Here is a 16,222-nt window from a genome sequence, read left to right as displayed (position 1 = left end):
CATTTCTCAATCAGTGGCAACAAGCAGATCAAATAACTTCCATTTTTTTTATGTGAATGAATTGGATTAAAGCCGATTAGCATGTCAGCTCAAACGAACACAGCCTTGCTGTGCCAAATCCTGATTGTGTTTTCGAATTGCAAAATAACTCTGTCTCCCAGGCGGAGGATCAGGAATACCAAAAATACAATAAGAAAGAACGATACTGATTTGAGTAACGATCTTAAAACAGCTGTTATGAATGAGCACTGGGGACCAGAAGATTTGGATTTGAAATCCCGTCACGCACACTCCCACACACGGTGTGCCTGGTATGCATTGTACTTTCTATGCACAGTAAATAAGCACACACACACACACACAGCACCAGCCCTGTATATCGCAGCGCTACAGCACAGCTGCTGCGGCTCAGTCACCTCATTGTTCTGGGAGCTGCTGTTGCTGCTAATTCTGTGAGCGCACAGTCTCTGTCTGCTTTCCTGTGTCGTGCAGTCTGGAAGATGCTCTCCCATACTTTTCAGCCACCCTCCATCCTCCAAGCTTGAAGCAAATGGTTCAATTACTAACCAGTCTGGTATGTCAGCTCAGCCACAGGCATCCCGAGCAGGCCTCGCTGAGGGAAAAAGAAAACTCATTTGTTTTCCATTAGAGGAGGGCAATCGAAGCTATGCACAGCCATGTACTCATGCTGACTAAAGTTAACTGTGCACGCGTCTGTGTCCTCTCCTGTTTGCACTGCTTTAGGGCATTTGTTTGGCACAATACACACAAAGCAATGCTGAATTCTACTTCCGAGGACCTAGGTGTTCTGGGTTTTAGTTTCTCACCTGTTTGATATCCTATCATGTGTGTCTGGATGATTTTCCATGGTTGTTTTTTTGCTTCAATCTTCGCTCAGATAGATGATATGTTTACATAAGTCCTGTGTCTTTAAATCGAACTCTCTTGAATCTTGCAGGTTAATGTACTTTGATTTTAATATAGAAAAAAGTTTTGGGTCCTACCGCGACTGAATGGGAGATGCATATTTATTTGACTCTGTTGCTCGTATGATTTATTTTTTATTTTTTATTGTGACTACGTTTTAGACACAGTATAAAACCACCCATGAAAGCCTAACTGTCCAGCAGGCTTCAAAATATGACCAAAACATCCCAAGAAACACAGTAACGCGTGGGTTGCTTTGCTTTCGCGAGCCCCTCCTTCACCCTCCCTGCGGTGCGCGCGTGCCCGACATGTGAAGGCGCGCCCCCGAGGTGACTCACTCCAGGTGAATGGGGAGAGAGAGAGGGAGAGAGAGAGAGAGAGAGAGAAGAGGGGGTTACGGTGCTGTGTACATTACTGCACAGGGAGACATGGAGAAAACTTTACAAACCACGGCAAACTGGGCACCGATCTTCATGACAGCCTCCCTTCTCTGGGCTTCGGGGGCACACGCACATAAAGTAAGTGACGAGAAAGTGATTTAGCCTCCTGTTCATTTTCATTTTGCACTGTTTCCAGAAACGCTCAATAGAAAAAAACACAACGCCGTGTAGTCCTGCAATGCAAGCGAGTCAGTGTTGCCGTGTTAATCCACGTTCGTCACTGGCATGTGGAAATGAGAGTCGCGGCTCATAGCGAGTAGCATTTGAGAAAATCGTGTGATTTAAACACTATTCATAATAATGTAATCTAGCACATGAATTATATGCAGTGGGTAAGTACATCTCCATGTGACGTTGTCTGTATACATTGAGTTGAAAAATAAAGCATGGGAACTCTGCCTAACAAATATTAAAGCTGTGGTTTACTGTACAGCTTGCAGTATTGACGCTGTGGTTTACTGTACAGCTTGCAGTATTGACGCTGTGGTTTACTGTACAGCTTGCAGTATTGACGCTGTGGTTTACTGTACAGCTTGCAGTATTGACGCCGTGGTTTACTGTACAGCTTGCATTAGACTGGAACAACGGTACGGCTTTTTATTTACAGTGCTTGTTTATTTATGTAAACTTGAAAACAGAGAGAGAGCGAGAGAGAGCTCTGAATAGATCTAATTGACCATAAAGAGATACAGTACTGTACACGCATTGTGTTTGGAAGAATGTGAATTGAACAAACAGCCTGGAATAGGATATTCACACCTAGGGTTTGCGAAGCGGTCTGACGCCTTATTAGTGCTCAGTGGGGAACTGTTAACTTGACAGTGAAACTTTGCAACAATTAATTAGGTAAGGGGGTCTGCGGGGGCTCCCCGCCGGGATCATTACTTCAACCGTGGAAAAATACTATAGATTAAATGTGCATGTTGTCACAGATGAAATAAAGTTAAACTTGAATGATAATTGTAGTGTGTGTTATTGACGTGTGTGTGTGTGTATATGTGTATATATATATATATATATATATATATATATATATATATATATATATATATGTGTAGAAAAACATTTTTTGCAATTCCCCTATAGATAAATCTATAGATCACAGCTGCTTCTATATCTGTCTATACTAGATCCTTGTTATTTTTTTTTACAGATCTGTGAAACTGGCAATACTTTTCTTGAATTTTCTGTAGATTTCTATAAACACTTATATTTTTCTATGCTTTTTTTATTGTGAGGGGTTAGTTCATTTAATCTTCTGTTTCTAAAATAAAGTGAATCTCTCCTCTTTTCTCCAATCTAAATAATGCAATACACATTGCAATGAAGTGTTTACGTGTTCCTAAGGGATACAGCAGTGCTCAACGCTTCGTTTGAAGCGCCCGTGTGACTCTAATTCGTTACCTCGTGTGATAATAAACTCACAGTGGCTGCCAAACTGCTGCAGGGTTTTGATTAACCTTATTCCCCCCACAGTGTTTTGTAAAGAAACAGCTGGGCTGAATCCCAGACTGATCCTTTTCCTCAAGTCCTGTATGTTCTCCTCTGCTTTGGTCTTCAGCATGTAAATTAGAACCAGATTGCCCTCGATGGCTCACCTCTCTACCCCCCAGTATACCAGCACCACTTTGTCTGCACCACTACAAACATGTTGAGTTTGTGCACACAGATACTTTTTTACTTGGCATGCATGGTTCTGGCAAGACTTCAAAATAAAATTGCCCTGCAAATCCTTAGGCTTTTCCTCCTAAAATATTCCAAAGGAATTCATTCTGAAGTGCAAAAGCTGCCAGCGTAACCAGAAAACAAGCATCAGCTGAGTGTGTTCCTCTTGTGACAGGGAGTCAGGATGTAGCCGTGAGAGGTATGCGAGGAGCCCGTGTTGTTCCAGGATTCGGTTCACCACATGGTCCTTTGATGATCCCTTTATCAGTATTGTGAGGGGTGGGGAGATCTCAGGCTTGAAGAGCAGCTTGTCTGAAGAGTCGCAGTTATCCAACCCTCTTCTTGTTTAGAGTCACTTTGTAGATCACTTTCTGTTTCTGTTTTTGCAGACAGATTAAGAGCCTTCTTGAGTCCACAGAGGGTCTTTAAACTTTGTACAGAAATGTATATAGATTGCTTGAGGCTGAATAAGTTGACCTTGCCACAAAGCAGTTCCACAGTACCTTGCTGGAGCCAGGACCCCCTATTGAAATGCCCTGTGCACACTTCTCACTGGTGTACGTCTGGTAATTGGGACATTGCTGGATAAATAGGGGGCCACAACATCCTGCAAAAACTGACGAACAAAGGTTGTGGGTGTCTTGAGCTGCGAGTGACAGAGCTCTATCTCTGCTGTTTACAGGGGACCAGCCATCTCTGCGATTATCTGCCTCATGGGGCAGTCTAAAAGATGCCTTTGTCTTCTTTTGTACCAAGTTCATTTTTGGAATGAGATAAATTGGCTTGGAGTTTGTTCCATGAAAGGGACCGTGGCTCCCAGATTATTATTTATTTATTTTTTTAAATTCAAAATTCCAATTCCACTTTGCCCATTTGTTTTTTAAAACTAAACTCAGTAGAGCTTTGGAATGTGTTCTAAATGATACACATTCCACGCAATCACGCTAGTTCTTTTTGCAATATGCCCTACTTTTATATTGGGAAAGCTGCTTAGGAGTCCTTGTGTCTCTGTGGATAAGAGCCACATTTTTCTAGTAATGTTTAATATTGTATAAGTAATCATTTCCCCCAATGGCGCCCAATGAATCCCTTTGGGGTAAGCGAAGTGTTAAACACTGCTGGAACTCTAAATAAAATGAAAATTGCTCATTTGACAGAATCCCGGATTAGATTCCCCTGTCAATAAACCTGCTCTATCGGAGTCACGGAAGAAGGTCTCAGTGTTTTTATTGTTTTATTATTACGTTTCTTTCACGGTTGCACAGGTGAGAACCCTTCGGTTACAAATGAAGTCTTAGATATTTAAAAACAGTTTGTGTGTACTCTGTGGAGTTTGAGAAGCTGCCTGGCATAACTGTAAAAATAAACATATATGCATTATAAAATGGATACATTGATGGGAAACTTGAAGGAGTGCAGTTCTGCACACGGTGACTGAAGGGGCTGTGGAAGGGGAGAGTCCCTGCAGTTGTTTCGGTAGCTGGGAGACTGGAAGGCTGTCTGGATGGAAACCCTGTCCTTTACTGACGACATATGCTGTTTTGAAAGGGGCCCCTGGTGAGAGAGGGCAGCAGGCCCATGGTTTTTAAACCCAAGGCTGATGAACCCATGGGCTCGGGACCCGCACAGACACATGGGGAGGTTGACATCATAGTGAAGATATGTGACAAGCAGCAGGGTCATGTATCAGACTGCGCTGCAGCTGTGGAGGGGCAGAAGGGGGCTCGAGGACTCTGGAGCCCCTCTGCTATACCTTAACATTGGGATTTGCAGTTGGGGTGATGCAGTCTTAACCAGAAACAATAATTTAGTAGAAACGAACGCAGCGTTAAGAGCGTGCCTCTAGTGTAGCGACAAATCCATGGTGATACATTCCAGGTCGTGCTGTCTCCTGCAGGGATTACTCTTTCAAGCACGCTTGCTTCAGTTGGGATTCGCTGGCAATTTTAAGTCCTATTGGGCAGCAGCTAAAGGGTTATAAAAAACATCTTTTCTGCATTTCATCATATTCCATAAACAATATATCAGTGTCTTGAAAATCCTTCGCACAAATTCTTTCAAAATAAAACAGAGCCTTAATCTATAAAGCTCATTAGCACCTGTTTCACATTCTTTCGTGACCTGACTAACCCCCCGCCCCCCCTGCCAGCACGCTGTGTAGAGCCTGCTGTTAGAGAATGTCAGGAGACTACAGTGAATTTACCAGGACTGAACTTATCTGAACCTGTGCTGTTCAATATTAACTGTCACCCGAATTCAGAGCAATGGTGCCTGTTCACGAAGCTTTAACTCACAAGCTATTTAGATAATGTTGTTGTTGTTTTTTATCATTATTCAAATTCTGCATTTATTAAGAAAATGAAGTTTGGTCTTGGTGAACATTTCCTCGACGGCAGCAGCCTGGAACAGTTTCATGTGTATCAGCAGCTTGCTGTATTTTATTCATTACAGTCGACTCTTTCAGTACCGCAGAGCTGTAAGTAAAGACACTTAGGAAGCACCACAGAACAGCGCAGGTAACCCTATAGTGGATCTCTTCACATTAACATTCCGGCAGGCACAAATGATCTTTACTTTTCCTTTTCTTCACATGGAGGTAACCTGAGACAGTTGATCTAATACCAGCTGATTAAATCTCCCATGCTTGCAGACACATTGTTGTAAATTGTACAGCTATTGTACATCTGCACAATGGGTGTTATTTACAAAAGATGTAGGATTTCAGAAGTTAAAAGGGTTTTTAGATTGTTTGCATTTGAATTTTACAGGTCCTAGCAGTAATCTCTGAAAGAGATCTTATTAACCCATCGCTGCACAGTGTCCGATATGTTTGACATTGAGAAAATAGGCAGGGCAGTAAAGGGTTAATGTACAGACTTCACAACCTTAACACATTTAAAATGAAAATCTTGTTTAGTTAGTTTTTTTCCCCACCAGGGCAGTTTATACTTGTATTGATTTGAAGTCTTTCCGATGATAAGCGCAGCTGTTAGTGACGTCTTACGGGCTTTTGGAGCGAGAATTTAATCTCAGCAGCCTTGACTGTAGCGGAGGAGTCACTGAAAACTGAAGATCAAGAGCCCATTCCCAATGATTATACTGTAGCTTACTTGAACCTAACACTATCAAATCAGTTGAAGGACTACTTTTACGTCCCACAAGTGGTGCAATCCAGGTCAATATTGTTCCGCTCTGTGTGTGGTTGCATGGATGTTTCGGTTGTTCTAGCCTGGCTGTCACACTCCCTCTCTGAGTCAAACAGGCATGCTCTTGTTGCTGAATGCCCTCTTTAGGGTGTGGCCGCTTTATTGGTCTGTGCTTCATAGCAGTGCCCATGGGCAAGATTGTGCCAGCGATGCCAACTGACCCAGCCTGGGATAATGCAGTGCTGGGTATCATGGACAGTCCTGGAGGCACACCCTCGAAGTACCGCCTGGTTTCCCTCTTGACGATATTGGTTCAGTTGCACTTCCTTATAAAGGAGGTCGCAATTGTATCCTTGCACACCTTTTGTTAACGGCGTCAATGCACCTCTTTGCTTTGTCCTCCACATAGATCTGATTAGATGTCAAACTGGTACTTCTTTTCCGTACTTGCTCTGTGGGATCGACTCCATCCTCTCAGTATCAGGAGGGCGCTGCTATAGTTACTGCACTGAGCCACACAAACTCGCAGCACGGACATCACAAAAGAGCATTCAGAAGGTAAAGAAGGGTCCTCTTTCTTTTCCCGTCACACATTTAAACCAATTCCGTGGTCATAATGCCCAAAAAGGAGTGCGTTGTCAAGTCATTCATAAGGGGAACACCTTGTACTGGTAGAAGCCAGAACTCTATGTCCTTTCATTCTTTTCAATGCTTTTCCCAGAACTTGGCAGGTTTGTCCTGTTCGTAAGCTGAAGTTCTCACTGTGAAGCCATTTACTACCCTTTATGAAATCGGCTTAGCGTTGCACTTTCTTGGAAAGGTCCCGTTGAATGTCAGTTGTGTAATTTATATATTTTGTAAACGTGGGATGCATTGTTCCGCGGCATGCTGAATATATTCCAATGAACGAAGTGTGCGCTTCCCACTTCAGTCCTCTACTGAAACCCAGCAGCCTCTTTAATCTCGCTCAGACTGCTACAAATGAAGCACCCCCTCAGCTCGGCAGATAGCTCAGTTACCTGGAGATGCCAAACTCTCCTTGCATGTTAATTACTCCTTCCCAAATTCCCATGACATCACTTTGTAATACCAGCCCCTCACATTCAGCCTGCTACAACACTAGAAGTTTCAGGATAAACACTCTGTTTCCTGCCCAAGCTGGGTTCCTTCCTGTGCAGCATGTGTCTGGACCCCCATCTGAGTTGACACTATTTTTGAAAGAGTTGGTTCTTTCCCTTTAAAGGCGGAGAGTTTGTTTCTGCTGCGGATGTTATTCAGAGCTCACCAGCTTGCGCAATGTTTATTCTTCAGACGTATAGCCAGACTTGACTTTCCAAGACTAATAAGATGTGAACCTCCTGGGGAGCGTGTTGCTGTCTCCAGGGAATAGCGCTGCAGAGGCCTCGGTTTGACCCTGGATAGAAAGTGTGCTGTTGCTTATGGGATGTTGTCTGTTTTGTCTGTTATTAATCGCACTGTATTGCTGCATCCAGATGAAAGCACAGATCTCCCGGCACCCTGCCTCTGCATCTGAGGCCTCGGCTGAATTGGTTACTGTTGAAGCCTGTACTGTTAGAACGGTCGGGTGAGGAATCCCAGCCCCCCACTTCACACAGCTGAGGAAACAAGGGCAACGCTGTACGAGTCCACTCAGCCCCAGGGCATTCTACCACAGCGTGGTGACAAACTGGGACCCCACTTCTGAGAGAGAGAGAGAGAGAGAGAGAGGGAGAGAGAGAGAGAGGCAGAGGCAGAGAGAGAAAGGCAGAGAGAGGCAGAGAGAGGCTTTGAACTGGAGATCTGAAACATGTACCGTAATTAACACTTACAAGTCCCCGGCTAGGTTTGCATTGCGAACATCTGAAGTTGGATAGTTTACTGATTTAGGTTCGGAGCCCGAAGTTTATAAACCTCTCAGAGAGCCTCTGTGTGTCTGTGTATGTGTGTACGTGTTTAAGAAACTCTGGAGGGGTGCAGCAGGGTTGCAGTCAGGGGCTCTCAGCTCATACAGGCAGGCCTCCAAAAGACATTCATACATTAAAAAAAATGTGGGCATCTGCATTCAATTACCCGCAGTGATTCCCCCCAGCCCTCACATCTGCTAAGAATTAAAAGTCGGTGTGTTTGAAGAAATCCCTCCCCTGGGTGCTGACGGCTGGCTTGCCTTACCTTTTGAGGGACTAGCTGAGGGAAGGAATCGGCAGCTGTTGTCTCAATGTAATGAAACTTTGCAAGTTTTTCACAACAATATAGAAGGAAGGGATTCTACTTCAGTAATAATGTAGCCGTGCACAGTGCATGCACAAAAAACATTTTTACTATTCGATTATAGTACCCCTTGTACTTGTAGTTTGTAAGTTAGGTTACCTTTTTGGTGTTTTTTTCATCCAGCGTGGACATTTATATTATTCAAATCTAACTGCTGTCAGCTTCTGGTCAGACGCAGGGCTGTACCTGTAGAGTTCTCTGAAATGACAAAGTCTTGAAATATCAAGAGCAAATTAATATCCATGCCCCGTCCCTTGAAAGTGCTATTCTGTCCACTCGTGGCTCGATGTGGTGGGTGCGTTCCTTGGCTGGGATTTTGATTTGAATACAGTGTTGTAAATCACTCCACCGTGATCATGAAGGAAAGTCAAATGGAAATACAGCCCCCCTGTGAAAGAGCTAGATATTGTTAGATTTCTTTTACAAGGACCTCGTGGAAGTCTTCAGGTCCCTAGATTTCTCTTCTCCATAACCAGATGATGTTGGCTGGCCTTTAGGATATTATTTTTAATGAAAGCTGACACTGGGGAAAAAGAGAGAGAGAGAAAAAATAAATATTCCTGTCACGGAATTGTGAATAACAGCTTGTTATGTCTAATGTTTGGAATTAAATAAAAAGACTTGCCAGCCATAAGAATGCTTTGAAATGGAAATCGAACATAGATCTCCAGGAAACGTGTCTTCAATTAGGTTTGGATTTGTTTTCTTCTATTTTTTTATGTGGTGAAAAAACAAATTTGAAATAGCATCTTGTTTTTTAAGAGTTTGTAACCCAAACAAGGCAGATCAGTTTGTGTTTGCGCAGCCACATCACACGATGTGGAATTCTTGTTTTTTTATTACGATTTTATTTTTTTCTCAAGTAAAGAAAAACAAACAAAACTCTTGCATGTAAAAGGCAGGCTATGGTTTAGAAAATGTGCTGTTTTTACTTCTGAGCTGCTTTCATGCCAGTGAGGATGATCGGAGATGTTTTGGTCTGCATTTAGCTCTTGATTAATACTGATGATATATTTACACTTAGAACTATCTTTTAAGGTTACAAAAACAATAGAATTGTTGCTATACCGTACAGCAATGTTTGGTTCATTTTTAATAGAAAAATCTCCATTCAAATATATTATAGAACAAAAAATCGGTGTTGCCCTATTTTATGATGCGGCTTGCTCGTTATTTTCCAAATCAAATCGCAGGCCAATATTACTTTAGAAGGCATATTTAGGACCTTCCTGCTCTGAAAATGCTGTTTCTTTGCTTTGTTGCGGGCGGCTGAGCTAACTGGTTCTCAATTGCAGGTCTATTACTCCTGTGGAGCTGTAGTGGACGTGGTGGACTCAGATGAACAGGGCCTCGTCTTATCCCCGGGTTTTCCCAACCGCTACTACCCGGGGTTGCACTGCGTGTGGCAGTTCTTTGTGCCAGCTGGGTACAGACTGGTAATGGATGTATTTGACTTTGATGTGTTTGAGAGCGCGAGTGAAGACGGCTCTTCACCTGCTTTCAGAGAGAGCCTGGCAGACCCCACCGAAGAGAGCAGCACATCCACCCCTGGGACTCTCACAAAAGACCCGGATTATGAGGCGGCACCAAAATGGCTTTCCAACCAGACTGCAGGCTCCCCCTCAAAGACTGCCGAAGGTTACTATGGAGGGTATCCCAGGACCACGTCCAAAAAGGATGACCCCAAGCAAGCACTGGTCCAAGAGCAGTCATCCAGAATGGAAGTGGCCAAGGTGTCCAACTCGGCCAGGCAGTCGTCGGAGTTTCTGCCGACTTCTCTGCCGACTAACGAGTCTCAGGCGAAGGAGAACAGCAGCCCCGGCATGAGAGGGGACAACCGCATCTCCTCGCACTCTTACAGGGGAGACGATGACGACTATCGTCCAGGTGAGAACACCACCCCTTCTCTGAAGGAGAGCACGGACGACATTGCCAGCAGCGCTACTCAGACCCAGCCTCCTCCGATCGACGTGTGCCCCCACGACCTCCTCTACATCTCAGACCTCGTCACCTTCTCCTCCCGCTTCTGTGGGGCCAACAAGCCCAGCGCCCAGAAGCTGGTGTTCGGCTCCTCGCTGGAGCTGGTGGAGGTGATAGTGGAGCTGATCACCACCACGGGCCGAGGCCGGGGCTTTGCGCTGCTCTTTCAGTACCACAACGAGACGGACATGGGCTCCGACCGCTCCCTGGAGCCCGGGAACCGCCGGGCTGACGCGCTCCTCGCTGTCGTGAGCGCCGCCGGCTTCTTCACAGTCGTCCTCGCGGCTGCCCTCTGCATCATCTTCAGGTAACAGGAACACTGCATTTTAAGCAGAATTAGGTTTTAATACCCATTTGTAAATAACCAAATGTTTTTGTTTTTTTTTCATTACCACCTGAAATGGCCTTTGTATCAACTTGCCATGTAAAACTTGCTAAAAAGACTGCTCAAGAGTTAGTTGGGGTTGGGGTTGGGTTTGGGTTTGGGGTTGGGTTTGGGAGTATGTTTGGGTTAGGGTTTCAGAGTAGGGAATAGGGTTAGACCATTATAATCGTCAATTAGGAACAACTAGCCAAAGGGGATACATTTCCACTTGGGATCTTGCATAAATACTAGTTTTCAGTGAGTTAGCTTTAGTGGGTAATTGTAGTGGAAGGTGGGGGGTGTGTGTGGGTGTTTCTTTTTTCTTCCCCTTAACAAAATTTTTAAGCAAACAGCAAGTAGTTGAGTTCATTACAAACAGATGTTATTCAAAGCACAATGTATAAAAAAAATGTCATGAAAATAATAGCCATTTGCCATTCAAAGTGCAGGATACCTGGGCAGAACAGATCCCATAGCCCTGCCCCTCTTGAGAAGGAGCTGTTGACTCAGCTGCAGTCACAGATCCCGTTGTGTTCTGCCAGTCTGGCTAGTGCCTTGTTATTCGTCATTCACAATCCTTCACAGTCATTCACATGCTGGATCTTTGAGGTTTTGCAGCTGGTTAGCAATTTTTTTATCAAGAGGCACAGTGGCACGCAACAAAAGAAGAGACAAACCCAATTTGAACTTTCTAGGCAGAATTGTTTAGTTGTTTCCAAGAGAGCTTCAAAGCTCAGTGGGGTTTTTGTTTTTTAGCCGTGCTGCTGTATCTTGTGATTGTAAGTTGAAAGTTACAGATGAAGAGGAACATCAAAGCCATGCGTGTTGCTTTTTACCTGCTTTTTGTTGGTCTTCTTGTTGTACTGAAGACTGAATGGATGGTAAGAAGTTAGTGCTGGGGTATTGTGCACCACAGTAATGTTTTCCTATAGGAAGCTTAATCACTTTGACCTACTAGAAATGCAATGAACAGAGCAGAGCTGAAACAGAAGGAAATGCATGTTAAGAGTAGGGAAGGTACACAATTGATCAAGACCAGACTCTGATGCTGTCCTGGATGTTTTTGTTTTGCAGACAGAAAATATGTGGAAAAGGAGCCAACTCCTACTCACCCAACAATCAAGAGGTAAAGAAAACACGGTCAGACTCGTTACTACATTCCTGGACCGCAGATCAAGTTATCTGCTCTAACTTCTTCAGATAAACCCAAGTCTGCATATCTTATTATGACCTGCTAAAGATGCAATACCTGCTCAATAAAGCATAAAGCATGTTTCTATTAAACACTAATGAAAAACATTCATGTAACTGCTACCTGTACAGGAAGACTACCCCATGTTAATGAAAAAGTATCAAACACAAGAATACAGGCAGAGAGATCCATGTCGGCACATGAGATTCGTTTTCTGGTGGATTTCTCTTTTCTATTTAGTGGAGGGTTCTGCAGTTTTCAGTTCCTAGACCTGTGTCCAGATCTGCAGTGTTGAAAGAGTCCAATGAAGAGGGGGTTCAGGTTGTGTGAATAGGGTCCCCAGAGTGTTTTCATGTGCTGCTTTACACACCCCTGTGCAGTACAGTGGAGTGCCTCTGTTGCGACATCGTTAGGGTCTTGGTGGGCTGGTCCTAACACACTATTTGGTAATTACAAGGGGCCTGACTGGTAAGCTAAGGGAGAGCAAACTGCACTGATCTTCAGTTCGTACCTGTTGTCTCTCCAGTCGCAGCGTGGCATCCAGAACTCTGCCATGGGCATCAGTGAGCTTCAGCTGGTGGTCCCAAACCACTCGAGCCTGGAGATCTCCACGGACAACGAGAACAACAACCACACCCGGAGCCCCGCCCGCACAGGTCAGCCGTGGAGGAGTGCAGTACTTTCGCTTTGGTTTCAAATACTTTTCAAACATTTTCAAATAACTTCTGTTAATATTTAAGTGTATTTTATAAACTCATAACCAACTCGTGGGTTGATAGCTCAAATTCAGCGCAGTACCTAAAATGCAGTCGTCTCCGTCAATGCTGGTTTCAATGTACACATGGGTAGTTATTTCATATAAAAAGTAAGTGGAAGTGTAAGTTGAACCCAACGGTACAAAGCCCCTGCTGAAACTAGACGTGTTTGAGTAGATTCCCCCCACTGTCTTCTTTCAGGTACCTCGCTGAGTGCTGTGTGCCAGCGTGACGAGCAGGAGGTTTCCTCCAGCGGACTCACCGTGTCGGAGTCAGGGACCGACGAGGTGTTCGTTATCTCTGCAGGACCAGGGCCCAGCGGACTGAGCTTCTCTACCTACAAAGTAAGGGTGAAAGGGGCATACTGCAGGTTTGATTGCTGGAGACGCTCCAGTTACTTCTCTTCTGAACGCGAACCCATTTGGATAATTCTGACATCACGAAAGGAAATGTATTTCAGAGTTTTTGGGCTACAGCTTAAGAAGAGTGATTTTTTTTTTTTTTTTTTTGGAGGGGCAATTTTCTCCTATTTAAAAAAAAAAAAAAAGGAAAATGTAAGGTTGAATATTTGCATTTTTATAAATGTGTAGACCGTCTGTGTAAACGCTCGTCTACCGTTTAAACTATCAGACACATTTTCAATCAAAAAGTATTGACTCGGTTTAGTATTTGCAGTATCTTTGTATTGGAAGTTTTTTTTTTTTTTTTTTTTTTTTTTTTAAACAGCAAGACAAGAACCTGAAGAGTAATGAGACGAGCCCAGGCACAGTGTGTGACTGGCTGACTCCAGACACTGCCAGCCCCCCTCCATTCCCAGATCCGAGGTCTGAGAGGGACAGTGGAGCCCCGAGACCCAGGGCCTGGAGCGTCCGCACCTTCCACGACTTCCTGCCACCGCAGCTGCAGAGGAAGTGGTGCAGCTGGAACTCCACTAGCCCCTTCACAAAACTGGTGGACAATGTAAGTAATGGTTAAACTGGTAAAGAAAACACAGCGCTTACTTGATGATTCGCTTATCCGGTTTATTCACTATTGACAGGAAAAGTCCTTAAAACCAAGCCATGCTTCTTGTTTCAGTTTTTAGTTCTAGAAAGGTAACTGTTTCAAATCATGCAATTTAAAACATGACACTTTTATTATTCAGGGTTCCGCCAGGTCAGGGTCAGACTGTGGCAGGGAAAGAGAGCGGATAGTCATGTCGGAGGCCCACTTGGAAGCCGAGACAAAGAAGAATCACTCGGACTCTTCGATGAGCAACGCCTCGTACCCCTTGAGCCAGCACTCCCAAAGACAGCGCCGGCTCAACTCAACAAGCAACCTGCGCAGAGCCAGGTTCGGGAGCCCTTGCTTCGGGTTCCGAACAAGCTCACCTGAGTCCACCAAAGGTCCCACCGGCCCCCCAGGACAGCCTCAGGATCCCAGGATCGTCCCTGGAGAGGTCCTGAATGGCTCTTCCAGCAGGACCCTTCAGGTGGATGCTGCAGCAAAGACCGGGGTCCACCCCGCCGAACCTGATGGAGCCATCGTGCCGGTCTTTGTCATCTCGGAGGAGGACGACCGGCAGCCGTTGGTTCTTACTGAGCATCTTGGACAGTGTGGGGAGTCTCATCAGAATGGTGATCAGCAGGACTTGAACCCCAAAAGGAAAAAGGACTACAAGAGTCCGGCGGCCCAACACCATCTCAGTTCGGTCAATGGGTCCCCTTTCAAGCCCAGCACAACGTCCGACTGGAGCCTTTGGGGGAACCCCAAGAGAATGGACTGTGTTGATCAATCCAGTGTTTTTATTTCCTCAGATAATCAGAGCAGCCTCTCACTAACAGATGCCAGTGCGACAGAGTCACCGTATGCGTACAATACTCCAACTCAGAAGTCATGCTCATTAGTTCAGCCAGCCACAGTATACTGTGGGGTTAGTGAACAAGTGTGACGCTTGGAAAGCCCCAGTGTTGAAAATGCAGGACTGCGGAGGAAGAAATATTGGGCTTCTCCTCTTCTGCCAGTTCTTAGTAAGTTGCATCTCTTAGGCTGAAGTCCAGTCAATCCTTTATTTAACCAGATGAGAAACCAGCTCACATTACTGCTTTGGCTTTATCTTTTGTCTTCTGAAACCAACGTTAAAAGGACCCGGCTTTCCTCCAAACACTATGCCAGGGATGTGTTGCCCTAGGACAGTAGTGAAGTAGAGAAACCCTACACTTTGTGTATTGTCAGATTTGTTAAGATTCTGAGAATGCACCCTGGAAATACCTTGCCTGTGGCATAGCTTCCTCTCTGACGATAATATAAGATGTCAGTTTGACCTACTCATAGCATTAGTGTTGATGCAATGGGACTCGTAGTCTTTGCTCTGGGTTCACAGTGCTACGCGAGGCTTATTGAAATCTGGGGTGCCTGCGGCAGGGTGTTTGTTTGAGAGTGACGTATAAGGAGCAGATCTTCCAAACATGGCAACTTCACAGGATTTTCAGCTCTCTTAATCTGGCCCACGATTTCAATCCAGAAGTCTTCACTCTATTAAAACACCACACCAGAGAGGTGACAGTTAACTGACATGATGTGTCCTCCCTCCTACTGTAGAAACTGGAAACCTGGCATTCTAAAAGCAGATGCTTTGATTTGAAAAACTTTTTTTCGGTAACTTTCACATGCAATTTCTTGGTTGTCCTGAGTTGGATCATATTATGGCATGGTCTGAAAATCAAATGAAAAAGAAAGTTTTGGGTAGATGCACTTTGATGTGGGTTACCACTTAGCAAGGTGCAGAGGGTGTTTAAACATTTCCTTTACCTGCTAGTTTTGTATTGCTTCACGGGATCCTCACGCTGAGTTAGAGAGGCACCACTTTCTTGGGTTATTGCAATCTGTTGTGTCTAACCCTGGTTCACAAGCACCACGTTTGTAGATACTGTCTAGCATGTAAATAAAAGCATCTTACTGTCTTTATAGCACAAATGAATGAGACTACCTTGAGATTTTTTATAGCACTGTTACATTTGCAACAAAAAGGGAATATAGAGTAGTGTTGATAATATATATTGTTTAAAAAAAAAAAAAAAAATGTACCTGTCCGTGGAATCTGGTTGAATTTAATTACTTTAGAATTGAATACTAAATACTCTAAAACAGACTGCCAATACCACAGATGGATTGTCAAGCAGTTATAATAAATAATTATTAAAGTATATATATATATATTTTTCCCCCCAAACTGTTGCTTCTGTTCATGGTGTGATTTTTATACAGGAGGGGGGAGGGTTTGAAAACTCCAGCTTTTAAAGGAATAGTTTACATCCTCCAAATTTTCCTAATATAGATTTCTTTGCATTTAGTGCTACATGATGGTCAGAGTGTATGTGATCCAGTTATTTCTTTCTAGTTGTCAGATTCTGTTTGAACAGGATTACATGCAATCCTCATTTAGTTTGTAACCTCTGCTGTCAATCTCAATGGAAATACGCCCGGGATTTATTTCACACAAGAAC

General features: G+C 44.1%; 1 protein-coding gene across 2 annotated transcripts; it reads left to right on the top strand.

Annotated features, from left to right (window-relative positions):
- The first annotated feature begins 393 nt into the window (after positions 1-393).
- On the top strand, positions 394-15,841 carry LOC117426754 (uncharacterized). 2 transcript variants are annotated; one of them, XM_059032727.1, is made up of 7 exons: positions 394-574; positions 9,742-10,733; positions 11,865-11,916; positions 12,509-12,638; positions 12,939-13,081; positions 13,464-13,697; positions 13,882-15,841. In XM_059032727.1, the coding sequence occupies exons 1-7, from the start codon at positions 551-553 to the stop codon at positions 14,665-14,667; spliced, it is 2,361 nt and encodes a 786-aa protein (XP_058888710.1). In that variant the 5' UTR covers positions 394-550; the 3' UTR covers positions 14,668-15,841. The 2 variants fall into 2 exon arrangements, with proteins under 2 accessions (XP_058888710.1, XP_033900586.3); XM_034044695.3 differs by lacking the exon at positions 394-574 and adding an exon at positions 838-1,445.
- Positions 15,842-16,222: the final 381 nt, after the last annotated feature.

This window comes from Acipenser ruthenus, chromosome 11, assembly GCF_902713425.1.
Source record: "Acipenser ruthenus chromosome 11, fAciRut3.2 maternal haplotype, whole genome shotgun sequence".
Classification (NCBI taxonomy): domain Eukaryota; kingdom Metazoa; phylum Chordata; class Actinopteri; order Acipenseriformes; family Acipenseridae; genus Acipenser; species Acipenser ruthenus.
Note: the sequence above shows the minus strand (reverse complement) of the source record. Positions and strands in the feature narration are given on the sequence as shown.

Bases quoted from the DNA above. Each gene is read 5' to 3' on its own strand.
- LOC117426754 (XM_034044695.3), top strand. From the start codon at position 1,275: ATGGGGAGAGAGAGAGGGAGAGAGAGAGAGAGAGAGAGAAGAGGGGGT. The intron at 1,446-9,741 runs GTAAGTGACGAG...TCTCAATTGCAG, and splicing joins CGGGGGCACACGCACATAAA to GTCTATTACTCCTGTGGAGC. The intron at 12,639-12,938 runs GTCAGCCGTGGA...GTCTTCTTTCAG, and splicing joins CCGGAGCCCCGCCCGCACAG to GTACCTCGCTGAGTGCTGTG.